The 13,626-nt window shown below is 42.4% G+C and overlaps 1 protein-coding gene across 2 annotated transcripts; it reads left to right on the top strand.

The window, feature by feature from the left end:
- The first annotated feature begins 5,639 nt into the window (after positions 1–5,639).
- CMTM6 (CKLF like MARVEL transmembrane domain containing 6) lies at positions 5,640–13,402 on the top strand. 2 transcript variants are annotated; one of them, XM_059483583.1, is made up of 5 exons: positions 5,640–6,145; positions 6,916–6,996; positions 11,025–11,201; positions 12,157–12,252; positions 13,237–13,402. In XM_059483583.1, exons 1-5 carry the CDS (start codon positions 5,687–5,689, stop codon positions 13,390–13,392), a joined length of 969 nt encoding a protein of 322 aa, XP_059339566.1. In that variant the 5' UTR covers positions 5,640–5,686; the 3' UTR covers positions 13,393–13,402. The 2 variants fall into 2 exon arrangements, with proteins under 2 accessions (XP_059339566.1, XP_059339574.1); XM_059483591.1 differs by lacking the exon at positions 6,916–6,996 and having other exon boundaries at positions 5,653–6,145.
- Positions 13,403–13,626: the final 224 nt, after the last annotated feature.

The raw sequence follows: 13,626 nt of genomic DNA, 5'->3' as shown, positions 1-13,626 counted from the left end.
TTAAGCACACTTGTTAAAATAGAAGATTGAACTGTGGACTGAGAAGTTTCAGTGAATGTTCTTAGCTGTCTTTAACTGCAGCCCTGAAAATTTTGCTTGTGTCAAGAGTTCAGTAAAGGTTGGGGGGACACATGGGGAAATGCATGACCTGCTGATGAACAGCTGTATAGAATAAATTGATTGGAAGCAAAAAATTAGGCTTCCAATGATGGATGCATGGCATGCATCAGTATCAGAACAGTTGTCTAGGTTCAGTATGTAAACTTGAAACTGAATTTGGAGCGTGCTTGAGAGAAAGGATCCTCTGATGATGAAAACAGGACCCATTCTCACACAACTGCAGTGTGTGTGTCCTTAGGGTGGAACTGGATCTTAAGGGCAACATTTTAAACTAGTGGATACTGTCCATATTTTTGATAGACAACTGCAGTCCCTAGGTTAGTTCCTTTGAGCATCTATCAAAGCACAAAACCCTTTATGAAGCTGGGAAGTTGGCCATATAATATATTAAGAGCTATTACACCAGGTGCCCTAATTTGGGAAGGCTGGGACAGGGGAAAACCTTACAAATGACTCATTATAATTTCACTTCTTAAAACAGATGTCACTTCTGTGTATTTGAAGCTTCTAAATGTGTTTTTCCCTAAGCCCCTATAGCTTTGAAGTTTGTTGGTTGCTTTGATTTTTAAATTCTTATTTACAAATGCTTGTTTACACAAAGACTGTCCCCTGCCATGCCTCTTCATTCTGAAATACTAAAGTAGCCTGCTTACCTCCTTCAAATTCTATTAATGCTACTGTCACTTCCTATCTGCAGCCTGCTCATGCTGTCTGGGGGGGGAAATTTACCACAAAAGGAAAATACCTGAGAATATTTCTGTGTAACCTGATGTCTCTGGCTTCTTGTTTCCCTCTGATGAGACCAAGGCTCCTGGGCTGGTTGCTTTGTCCTCCTGAGCTGCAGTTCCCCCAGCTCCTGCCTTGGTGAGAGTAGACAATTAAACTGGGATTTACCACAGCTACCATGCAAAACACAGTCTCTGTGACAGAGGGCCCTTTTCACAAAAGGTAGTGCCAGTAAACCCTCCTCCCTGTTCTCCTTTCACCATAAAGTGAAGCACCAAAATAAATAAATTGGGTGAAAACAGTGAAGCTAATTTGGCAAGAATACTTTCTTGCTCTAGGCTGGGGAGGGGTTAGGTTTGGGATTACTCCAATTTTTGAAAGAGTAACATTACAAATTACATTAATTTTGCTCTCAATCACTCTTCTGTGCCTTTAGTGCTGTTGGGTACAAAGTTTCAGACTAGCACATAAGATCCAGAAAGCAAAGAGGTGATACAAGAACTACAGGACACAATTTTAATAACACTTTTTAAACTCTATTCAGTATGAACACAGAAAAAATGCTACAATATAAATCAACTAAATTCCTTTAGACTTTCAGGGCTAGTTCAATGTAGACAAGTTGCTGATCAGATTGAAACTAAAAGGTTTCAGGGGAATTTTGTAAATCTTCTCTTCCTCCTTCTCTACCCTGTTCCCACGTCAGTTCTTTTGAGTATACTGATTCTAATAAAGCTGTTCTGCAAATTTTAAGCTTGATATTTTTGAGTAAATGTCCACTTTATTTCCAGGCAGGTCATATTTTTCAGCTGAAAATTACAATTTCTGGAACATGCACATGGCTTTTAGGTTTGATGGACTAGCTACTATATTAACCTTAAATTTCTAGTGATACTTCTGAAATGCAAGAATTGCTGCCTGTTGGGCTGCAGTCTCTTCTTGGGGAGCAAACAGTTTGCAGTGGGACACCTACAGCAGCTGAACTGTTGCCTATCAAATACCTCATGGCTTAATGCTTCTCTGTGCCATGCAGATGCATGCACAAAACCACTGAGAAGAGTTACCCTAAGCTTGCATTTGGCAAGTGTGGGGATTTATTTCATCTCTGGTGCCATAAGGGATACTTAGTAATAGCTGTTAAAAATGCTAATTCTTCATCTTCAGCTGTTTAAAAATCACACATTCGAGCCTGTTTAGTGTGGTGTCACGGTTTGTGAAGTTCAGTTGCAATACTGAGCACAAAAATAGAGCCTCAAGAGCTAAAGAAAGTTCAGCAGATGCAACACATTGAAGTCTTCTCTGAGCTCATTGTTGCAGTACTTGGAATATTCCATTTGCTGGCTTATCATCCTGTATTTACTTCATGTAATACAAGGGGATAGTCTTGAACAGAATATGTTGAGGTGCCCATGTGAGAACATCAAAATGAAGGAGGGAGATGTGCCTCCGACAGGCTGTATTCAGTGGAGCTTTCTGAATTGTGCAGTAACACACATTTCTTCCTCATCACTCTTCCAATGAAACTAAGTCTGTCTCTTTCAGTGGTTTGGGCTTCCAAGCTGCTTTCCCATTTTTCTACTTCCTTTTTCCTTGCCTTCTGGCAAGAAAAGCAAAAAACCCCATAACTGCATTTATGAAAGTGAGAAAAGGAGAACATGAATTCGTGAGGCCAGTGCTGAGTGTGAGGGACTCAGGCTGTAGTGTTTCATTGTAACACAGCACACAGAGCATGCCAAAGAGCCACTGGGGCTCACTTGATGAAAACAGCAATGCAGCTGTGGCCTGGAGCCCCCTTATTGCAGCAGCTGGCATTTACCCAATTGCTTCAAGGAACTCCAGTCACAGTTTTGGAAATTATTTCAACATGGGGGCAAGAAGTGGCAACTGCCATACAACTATGCTGTGTACACTGCCATCTCCTCTAGTGAGGGGGCTTTCTCCGTTGGCATTGATTTTTTGGTCACTGTGGAGGGTGTCTTGGAGGAGATGTAATGAGGGAGAAAACCAGGTCACTCACCACTAATCTGCTTCCAGGGATGTCCCTCTGTGCCTGACTGACTGGAGATGTTACCACAGCTCAGCATCTAACCGTGGGGTTGCTTCTCTGCCACCATGTCCTGCCTTTAGCTCTGCTCCTGCCAGTCCAGCAGAGGCTGTGGCAGGGTAAGAAAGACTTCTTTTTCTGGAAAACTGTCAGGTGTAGCACATAAGCAAAAGGAAATTAATAGCCGTATACCTGGAACGGGATTTCCATCACATCACAGTCAGCCAGTTACTGTTATTTGCATTAAACTCTATTGTTACTTAAGTAACTGTTGTTTCAATTCCCTCTTTGAAGGAAAAACATTGTACTGGAAAGTTAGTGTGATAAAAAGAGTGAAGAATACCTGCTGTACCTCTGTGAAGAGCAGCATAATGTAATGCTATAAATATTTTCAAGATACCAACTGCTATGCTGTTGTCCAGTTTTCATTCCTTCTCTGTCACATGACCTTACAGTTCCCTAGTTTTGCTGGAGTTTCACTTTTCCTTAACCTCTTATAAAAAAATAAATAAATTGGCCTCAATAAGTTAGGCTCTAAATGGCAAGCTAGCCTTTATCATTCATGCATCGTTGATATGTATTTCCTGGAGAGGGCCTGAACAGGAAAACCAGCTTAAAGGCAGTAGAAACTGGAAAGAGGTCGCCATCTATTTTATCTCTTGCACTCTTGCTTTGTGTTTCTGCGGCTCCTTGAAAAGCAGTCTGTCCTCAGGACAGTTGTCTTCAGTACTAACATCTGTATTCATAATCTAGCAATGCTGCATGAAGGCATTCTAAAGACTCACAAGGGAAGGGCTACAAAATAGCCTTAGATGCTACTGAACATCTTAAAAGACCTGACAGCTGCTTGCTTCTATCTCGGTCCAGTTCTGTCTCTGTCAGACCACAGTATAGCCTAGACATATGCTTTGTGGCTTTGGAGTTATTCAGCCAGTTGTGAAATATAATCAAGGAAGAAAAGAAAACAAGAAGGAAATTTTCTTCAGAAGAGAGATGCCAGCTTCTGTAATGTAACCTAATTTATAATGCACTAGTGTGAAAAGAGGTAGTGAAGGCACTGGGAACTTGTAAGCAGTAACAGCAAATGTTCCTGACTGCACCTACCTGCTCAGTCCTGTAGTCTGGGATGCTGCCAACAGAGCCATGTTAGACTCACCCCAATCCCAGGCAGAAGCTGGGGCACACCCATGGTGACACCTCATTTGTTTTAGTGGAAACGCCCACGCCTTGGGAATCACAGGACTTGCCCTGCTCACTTGCCTCCCAAGCCAATTCCTGCAGCCACACATTGCTTGTGACAGCAGCAGGTCTGTGTGATCCTGCCTAGGGACACTGTATTCCCCTGGATTGTGTTTTCTAACCGGGAGAAGCACACAGCCTGCTGGTACACACTCAGGGAGCATGGCCCAGCTGCTTTGCTGTGGCCCATACTTCTGCATCTGCCCAGTTAAGGGGGGGTCCTGCCAGAGCTAGAAGTAGCCCCAGCCTCATGGGGCTCTGTAGCACATTCCCACTGCACTGTGTGGCTCCAAAGAAAAGCAGTATCTGAACAGCCTGACCTGTTCCCTAAGCAGGGAATCTGTCCCTATACAGCTAATGTTAAGCAAACAAATCTCCCCTTTCTCAACCTGTAGCAATTTTCCTTTTCTTTGAATTTAAACAAGTATAATTGAACTTGACTACAAAGGACCATAATAGCTCTGTGGGTAATACATCAATAATATAGAAGCAAACATAACACACCTTTGCTTACATATAAAAGGTTCAATCTACTCTTAGTAGGCCGCAAAAACTTTTATAGTTACTTTTAAAAGCTGACCTGGGCAAAGGTATGGGAGTATATTAGAACAGGGTTAGTGATATGAGTATTTTCTCATTCACAACAAGAAATATCTTCAGAGAAAATGATTCTTCTGTACTCAGCACTGGTGAGGCCACACCTCAAGTGCTGTGTCCAGTTCTGGTCCTCTCAATTCAGGCAGGACATTGAGGTGCAGGAGTGTGTCCAGAGAAGGGCAGCTGAGCTGGTGAAGGGTCTGGAACACAAGTCCTCTGAGGAGCAGCTGAGGGAGCTGGGATTGTTTAGCCTGGAGAAAGGGAGGTTCAGGGGTGGCCTTACTGATATCTAGAACTGCCTGAAAGGAGGCTGTAGCAAGATGGAGATCAGGATCTTCTCTCAACTCATGACAGGACAAGAGGACACAGCCTCAAGCAGCACCCAGGGGAGGTTTAGGTTGGACATTAGGAGGAATTTCTTCCCAGAAAGAGTAGACACTGGAATGGGCTGCCCAAGGAGGTGGCAGAGTCACTGTCCCTGGAGATGTTTAAGGCAAGACTGGACGTGGCACTCACTGCCATGGTCTGGTTGACACACTGCTGGTGTTCGGTCAAAGGCTGGACTCAATGATCTCAGAGGGTTTTTCCAACCTAATTGATTATGTGAACGTAACCAGGCAAAGCTTTGCCTTAACCCCCGTCTTTTGATACCGTAATCTCGTGTGACAAGTGAATACTCGTGTAAACTTTACTTACCAAGCCCCTGTTGGCGAACTGAGCCCGGACCGGGCCTGAGGCGGCCCCGCGCTCCGGGCCGTCCCTCACGCTCCAGCCCGCGGCCGCCAGGGGGCGCCGCCGGCAGCGCCTTTGTCCCGCCGGGCCCAACCGTCGGTGCAACCGCCGCCCCCCGGGGCCCCCGGGCTCCCCGGGGCCTCTCGCCCCTGCCCTCTCCCGTCCCGCCGCCTGCCGCCCCCTTTGTTGCGGTTTTTCCCAGATGGCGGCCGGCGGCCCGGCCTGGCCATGGAGAACTGGGCCGCCTACAACCAGACCACGCAATCGGAGGCGTCCCGCCGCCTGCCGCCCGTTTTCTTGAGGCGTTTTGCAGCCGGCAGCCGGCGGCCCGGCCCGGCCAGGGAGCACAGCTCCGCCTACAACCAAACCACACAACCGGACGCGTCCCGCTACCTCCCAACCATTTTCTTCAGGTGTTTTCCAGCTGGGAGCCGACGGCCCGGCTCGGCTAGGGAGCACAGCTCCGCCTACAAGCGGACCACGCAACCGGAGGCGAAGACGCCCTGCCTGCCTCTCTTTTGCTTTCGGTTTTCTCCAGCTGGGAGCCGGCCCCGCGGCCCGGCCATGATCAGCGCAGTCTACAACGCGACCACGGAACCCGAGGCGAAGAGTCCCCGCCGCCTCCCCTTGGGCTGCACCCTGCGGCACCTGCGGGGATGGCGGCTGCCAGTCAAGGTGTTCCAGACGGTGAGTGCCTCCTCCCCTCGCCGTGCGGGGCGGCGCGCAGGGAGCACCCCTGGCAGGATGGCTGCCCCGGGCCCGGGAGGGACTCACAGTGTGCCGGCGGGGCGGGGGTGCCCCAGTCTGGGATGGAAACAAGCGTGTTGTGCTGACCCTTCGCCTTTAGGACGGTCCCCTACCGCTTAAAAATTAAACTCCTCGGTGAACCAGGGCAGGCTGAGGAGATGGCCACACACAGGCTTCGAGGGAATGGATTCTGCCTGTCGGAAAGGGCTCCGCCAGGAAGGTGTCCTGACTTGGGATGTGGCATGGAGTCACTAAAGTTGTGCAGACCTGTACCTCAGGTGGAAAGCTGGAGTGGTGCTGGTTCAAAGTGGTTTTTGGTGGGGAAGTGGTGAGAGTGTTCCTTCTCGTGTCCGAGCTGCAGGAGGAGGTGCCGACCCCGGCCGGTGCCGCCGGCGTCGTGCGCCCGAGGCTCGGTGCAGCGGCCGCCGTGCCCCAGCTGCCTGCCGGCCTTAAACGCCGCCCGCCCTGGCTCAAACCAGAGGGAGGCCCCGCAGGAAATGTAGCGTTTCTTCTGAGGGCCGGATTGTATGAAAACAGGAGGAAGAAGCCTTTGGTTGAACTTCATAGGGCAGTAGAACTGGGAAGGGCTTTGCTGGATCATGAGCTCCAAACCTTCCTCTCTTGCAGATCCTGTAGCCCGTTCTAAGCCTGTCGGTCTGGGCTGTCCATGCTAAAATTAAGGAGCCTATTTCTCCTTTGATTTGTGGTAGAAAATTGCACCAGAAACCCATGATCATGGTGGCCTATTGCATGAGACATCACTTCATGTCAGGCGGCCCTGGGCTCACCAGGAAATACAAGGCTTATTTTCTGCCTTTTATACATACTGTGGCTCCTGAATCAAGCAGTTGGGCTCCTGCTGCAAAGTCCTGTTCAGTGTTTGGTGATGGACTCCTCAAAAATGTACCTGTGTGAGTGCTGATAAGGATGTGAGGAGCATCACTCTTAGGTACTAGCAGGGAATGAGTGAAACCCGTAGAGGTAAAGAGCAGCTGACTGCAAATGTGTGTCAGCCTACATTTTGCAGCCAACACAGTGGTTTTTTAGTCAGATGTGTCATGCTTACAGGAATTGTAGGTCATTTCCAACCCTTTCTCGTTACTTCACCATTGCAGAAAACAGGACGTTTGGGTTTTAAGCTTCATCTCACACACAGTCAAAACCCTCAGTTAGAAATGTAATATTCTTTAGTGTTCGTAAAGTGGTAACACTGCCAAAAATGAAGTTTTCTAAGAGTGTTTAAAACTAAAATAACACCCAAGAATGCTTTAAATAAATATAATGGAACATAAACTTTTAATTCATCTACTGGAGATGATTAATGCAAGATCTGCTGGGTTCTGTTCCCTAACAAGCAGAATGTTTATATAAATAGGTTCATTGACTAAAATAAAATAAGTGATTATGTAGACAAATCTAGTGATGTACCAAAGCTTGAAGCTGTTTAATTATTTAAAATGCTTTCTAAGTAGAAAAAAAGAAAATTTATCATTATCCTAGACAGGATGGATAGCTGCTTGACATGTTCTTAAATAAGCAACAGTTTATAGCTTGAACCTGTTAGTCAGTGAGAGGAAAAAGAAAATGGAGTTATAGTTGTTCACCCTCCAAATTTCCAACATTTTCCCCTCCTTTTTTGTAACCTTTATCAAAATGCAGAGATCTTGAGGTCTGGGTCAAAACACTTTAAACAAGCCCTGGAAAGCTTTCTTTTTTGTAACCTTTCTTTCCTTTTTTGTAACCTTTATCAAAATGCAGAGATCTTGAGGTCTGGGTCAAAACACTTTAAACAAGCCCTGGAAAGCCCTGAAGGTGGAAGCCTCAGTCTCTGCAGTAAAAGGTTCCTTTTCTGGGAAAGAGTTGATTTTGGAAATGTCAGTGATGGCCATTGCCTTTTGGCTTTGTGTTACACCAGTGGTTGTTACTGGGATTACGCCCTGATAATTGCTGGGGTGTTGCAATCAGAAAGTGGGCTCTGTTCATTGCAGAGGTGATCAGGAGTTTTATAAAACACTCTGAAATCACCTGCAGAAAACTGGCTTCTAGACCTAAGAAATACTTTTCTTCAGATGAATAATGGCATGCTCTGTAACCTAAGCCAGTTCTTTTGAGCAAATGAAACAAGGAAAATGTCACTGCTGAAAGTCACAAATGTGAGTGCCTAAAGGATGCTGGGAGGCATGTTATTGCACAGGTTTCTAGGATGTTGTTGTTTTGTTTGTGGTTTGCCTTTTTTAAATAGGTGGAATGTTTTCGTTAGTCCACGACTGGTCCAAATTCAGCACAAAGGTAAATGGCACAATGTGTATTGTGCCAAAATTGAGGTAGAAACAAATTCTTACCTAAAGCAGGACAAATTATCATCAATTATTGTTTAACTTGAGTCAAAATGGCTTGGCTGGAAAGGAAAATTGTAATTAAGGCCTAAAAATCAGCTCCTTTTTGAGCTGTTAATGTTCTGTAGTAGCCTGAATTATGTAAACTTAATAGAGAATTAATATGTGCACCTACCTGAACTAGAAGATTTTGTACAGGAAATCCCAGTACCTCCCAGATGCCAAGCATCTTCACAGGATTGTTGGCAAGTTCATTGATCTGCTCTATTTTTGTAGCAATTCATTTGTTAAATTCTTTTGTAGCAATTCACTTGTCAAATCTTCTTTTAAATTGACATTTGTTTAGAAACTTCCAACACGAATGTCAGTATCAATGAATAATTTTTTGCTGCTAAGAGACAGATGAAGGTGTTTAATTTCTGGTGTATAAACACACAGGACTAATAAAAAATTTTTAAAAATACGAAACAAGTGCTTCTCCAACAATGCTTTTGGTGTTGAAAACTTTTATTTTTTGGTGGTAGTAGGACAAGAGAGGAATACCTTTTTTTCTGAAGGTGATAACCAAAGAGCAAGTTAAGAAATCCAAGCAGAGCTCTCTGGCGTCTTGTAAATGTGCTGCTGATACATTAACTTAATCAAAGCACTTACTTAAAGTTCTTCAAGCCAACTTTTTTTAAATTGATGTACTCTATTTTATTACTCAGCTTATTAATAAAAAAATGAATATTGACTTGGACAAGTCCCACGCAGGATTGTACTTGGTAAATCTCAGTTATTTGACACTGAACCCTTTATAACTGCTCTTTTAATTTGCATTAAACTCTGTTGTTACTTACAGTAACTGTTGTTTGCGTGGGATTTTTTTTCAACTTGTACACTCTGTAGAGAAGCTTTTTCAGCTATTTAGATCATATTATGGTTATCTGGACATGTACTTTAAGGACAAGTTTATTTTCTTTCTGCTTTGTTTCAGCCCAAGTGAAAGTGATGACTTTCTCTTTCCAGTGCTTATAAAAAGAGATAAGTTTTCATGTACAGTGCTGTCTCACAGCTGACCTTGTGAAAAATGTGAAATTGAAAGTCATTGGATGCAGCTATAAGCCCATGTTTAGAAATGGAAAAAAAAAAAAAAAAACAAACCATAAAATCTGGAAAGTCAGAGTTTAAAACTGACATTGTAGTTCACTGGTTTAGGTGCAAGGGCTGCTGAGAAGTTTGTGTTGCCAACCACTGTGGAGAGAAAGGAAACATGAGGAGGCCTGATAGTTTCCCCTGCTGATGTTTCCCAGCTCCCATTCTTTCCCTTACTGAACTCCTGTTTACTTTATATTGTTGCATTTCCAAAACGTGGTTCTCTGAAGTGCTCTTCTGAACCTGGCTTAGTAAGAGGAATTTACACTTCCTACTGCTAAATTGTTGTTCTTGTTTTTACTGTGAGAAAACTGAAACCAAAGACTGATGGCTATTTTCCAAGAAAAATTCTGAATCTTAAATTTTGATTTTTTTTTTTTTTAAAACAGAGAACTGTCAACTTCTTTATTGCCCACATACTCTTATTAAAAATACACGTCATTCTCATATCAGTCTCAGTTTTATGACCCAGTCTGATTCCTGCTTGTGGTTTCATTTTAATTTGGTGAACTCCTTTTTACAAAGATCTGTAAAGCTATGTCAAGTTTATGGGATGAAGGAAATGATGCTATTTATGGGATGAAGGAACTAGCAAGAAGTGGCCAAAACAAAATAAGCGAATGGTTAAATAAAGCAATATTCTTTCTTGTGTGATAAAACAGTAGAAAATCCAGCAGCAGGGATATGGTGACTGTACAGGAAGTAAGTCATGTTCTTTTCTCAAAACACACTGTGGCAGGAAGGTGAATGCAGAGCTGTGCATGGATTAAACATTGAACATAGTGAAGGTTTCAGTTCCTGCAAGAGCGGTTGAGCTTCTGTCATTACTGGGTCACAAGCATGTGAGCGTTGGGTTCATGGACTTCCTCTGAAGTTTGATCAAGTGGGGTAACATCAGCTGTGAACTTTTAGGGAGGTAGCTGAGTATGTCAGGGCTGTCCAGTTTCCCCCACTGCCCTGAACCCAAATACATTCAGAACTGAGTGCAGCTGTATGTCGTAAGCAGCAGCATTTTGCAGGATGTGTGTTCTCCATGCTGCCTCATCTCCTTCAAACTGGCAGCTGCACAAAAGCACAAAACAGAAATCTTGTCTGTCTAATCAAGAAGCCTCTGTCTGGCTGTGTGCTCAGCTTACCTGAGTGTACTTCATGGACCACCTTTAATAACCAAGTGTAAACCATGGCATTGTATAATTATTTCTGTCTGTAAGAAAATAGCGTGGAACTTCACCAAATTCTTTGTAGATTGAGAGTTTTTGTCACAGCTAGCTTTATTAATGTTTGTATCAGAGATGTCTGTTGAAGATGTTAGAGACTTGATCCAACTCAAGCATGTTATTTGTTTGCAGATTTTCTCTTTAGTGGCTGTTGTTTGTGAAGAACTTGTGCAAGAATGCTACAACTGTAGTCCACTTTACTACTTTGAATTTGCAAGCTGCAGTGCCTTCCTTTTGAGCCTCCTGTTTCTGTATGTGTATTGCACTGATTTGTATGAATCACTGGGGGAAGATAAAGTGCGGAAACTGGTAAGAAAACTTTTTTTGTGGAAAAACAAACCATTTCTTCTAAGTGCATAAAGTCTGCTGTCAAGTAAAAAGCCTATGCAAAATGAATCTCCTTTTCTTCTCCATGTAAAGGGTAGATTAAAGTATTTTATAGTTTAAAAATGAGCCAACTTTGAGAGTTTATATTGACATGTTTGTCAAAGCTGGCTACCTGCAGGATTTTAGGACTTGTGTGGAAAGTCTTTCCACATTAATGCTGCTAATACTACAGCATAGCCATTGCAGATCTGTACACATGTGGAATACAATTTACCACCAGCATGATGCTTGCAATTAAAAAAAAATTTAAAAGTTTACCCTATCTGTTTTCCTAGTGGGTGTAGACTATTTCTTTTTGGCAATAATCATAGCTCGTTACAGTTACAGTTTATGGCTTCATGCTTCAGATGATCCAGCAGTGGGAGAAAGTTGCTCTGTAAAGTCAGTAGGAATGTTATTCCATCTCACAAGTGTCCCTTCCTATGTGCCTTCAGAGCAAACAGTGGTGTCTTTATGTGAGGATACAGATAAGGGAGTGTAGCAAAAGGTTTGAATGAGCACGTTTACTTACACTTTTGTGGTTTCTTAAATGTTTTATATAAGGAATAAAGCTACCATGGTTGTCCTGAGCTTGAATTTGATGGTGAAAAAAGGTTAGATGAAATTAATTAAATACTTTAAAAATACAAAAAAAAAAAAAAGGCAGACTCCTTCAAGTAGATGATAATGCTGTTTAAATAGCTGATAATGTTGAATGTCATTTGGAATTTAGTTGTGAAATGTATTTTCTGAAGCTTCCACTAGCATCAAAGTATCAAAACATAAATTCACAGGCAGTTTAACTCAGCTGTTGTTATGGTGTTCATTCTTTTTAGGTAACCTATCTACAGTTAAATTATATATATATATTTATATATATTTTTCTTTATATTTGCAGAATTTTTTGACCGTGCTGCTCATAGTTGCCATTTTTCTGTCAGCATCAATACTGCTTTCTGCAAACTGCAATGAGCCTGAAGAATATGCTGCATGTGTAAGTCTTAAAATGGCAAGATTTACTTTGTATTTTTATGTTATTTTCTCTGCCCTCTAAACTTCACTCAATTTGCAGAGAAGAAATTGGGCAGGGAATAGAGCTCAGTGCATTGTGATGTTTCAGGAGGAATTAGCTATTTCACATCTTCCAGAAACTTACCATAGGAAATCCAAAGAGCTGGCATTCCTCAGGGTTGCTGGAAAGCTGATGTGGAAAAGAAAGCAAGATAATTCTGTTCCATGGCAGCCTTGGCTATTAGAGATACACACTTCTGTACTGTCATCTTATGTGATGTAGATCTATTTAGACCTAATAGGTTGAGCATAAATTAGGTGTCAGCTTTGCTTTTTTTGGTACAGAAAAAATAAAAACTAACTGTGATTTAATACTTATTAATGTCAAACTACTTTGGTCCAAACCAGTTGTGTAAAATTTAGGTAGAGTTGGAATAATGCATATGTTTCTTTCCTTGTTTGAAAAAAGCTGCCTTCTCTTTACCACCTCTCATCTTGCCAGGACTGGTAACAAAATGTCATTCACAAAATGTCATTTCATTCTCCCTTGCTGACCCAGGCTCTGCAGATCTTGTCTTCCTTCATCTTCTTTGTGTTATTCTTCATTTGCTCTCATCAATCAGCAGCCCTCTCTTAGATAAATAGTCTGCTACATGCTACTTTAATAACTGATTTTGGCAATGCAACTAATATACTTTTGCTATTAAAGGTTGATTAGAACACAGTATAAGGTTCACACTTGATTAAAAGAATGACAACTGTAAAAACTTCCACAATGAATGTGCTAGAATTATGACTTCTGATCTGTGTCTAATTTAAATGAAACTATTGATTTAAGGAGGACTATAATCTTAATATTATAAGCATTATTAATGTATATAAAATGGTACAGTGAATCTTTCCAAACAGTGTTAGAATAAATACTGTTTATGCATTTTGAAAGCACATATTTCTGTCCTTTTCACAGGTATTTGGATTTTTTGCAACTTCTGTATTTGTAGCTGAACTTGTCATAGAGATCTGTCTCAGAATAAAACAAAAACGGAATGTCAAGAAACACCCTGAGAAGCCTCCTAACGCTCCGAGTGCCACAGAAAATCAGCCATTGAATAAAAAAAGATAACTTCCTGAAATTGGTTTTTTCTTTTTCTTTTTTTTTTTACTGGAGCAAACTAAAATGAACTTTCAGTGCACTGTAGGTAACAACTTCTGTTTCTTTATTCTAGTCGATTTTGTACACATTGCTCATCACCAGTTTTTATGGATTCTTGGTCAGGTAATGGCATCTTGGGCATCATGTTCTAAGGTAGCTGTAGATTGAGAGTTTTTGTCACAGCTAGCTTTATTAATCTGGTCC

The sequence above is a fragment of the Ammospiza nelsoni genome, chromosome 1 (assembly GCF_027579445.1).
Source record: "Ammospiza nelsoni isolate bAmmNel1 chromosome 1, bAmmNel1.pri, whole genome shotgun sequence".
Classification (NCBI taxonomy): domain Eukaryota; kingdom Metazoa; phylum Chordata; class Aves; order Passeriformes; family Passerellidae; genus Ammospiza; species Ammospiza nelsoni.
Note: the sequence above shows the minus strand (reverse complement) of the source record. Positions and strands in the feature narration are given on the sequence as shown.

Excerpts from the sequence above, each read along its gene's own strand:
- CMTM6 (XM_059483583.1), top strand. The coding sequence starts at position 5,687 with ATGGAGAACTGGGCCGCCTACAACCAGACCACGCAATCGGAGGCGTCC. Across the intron at positions 6,146-6,915 it reads CAGTCAAGGTGTTCCAGACG|AAAATTGCACCAGAAACCCA; the intron begins GTGAGTGCCTCC and ends GATTTGTGGTAG. Across the intron at positions 12,253-13,236 it reads CTGAAGAATATGCTGCATGT|GTATTTGGATTTTTTGCAAC; the intron begins GTAAGTCTTAAA and ends TCCTTTTCACAG.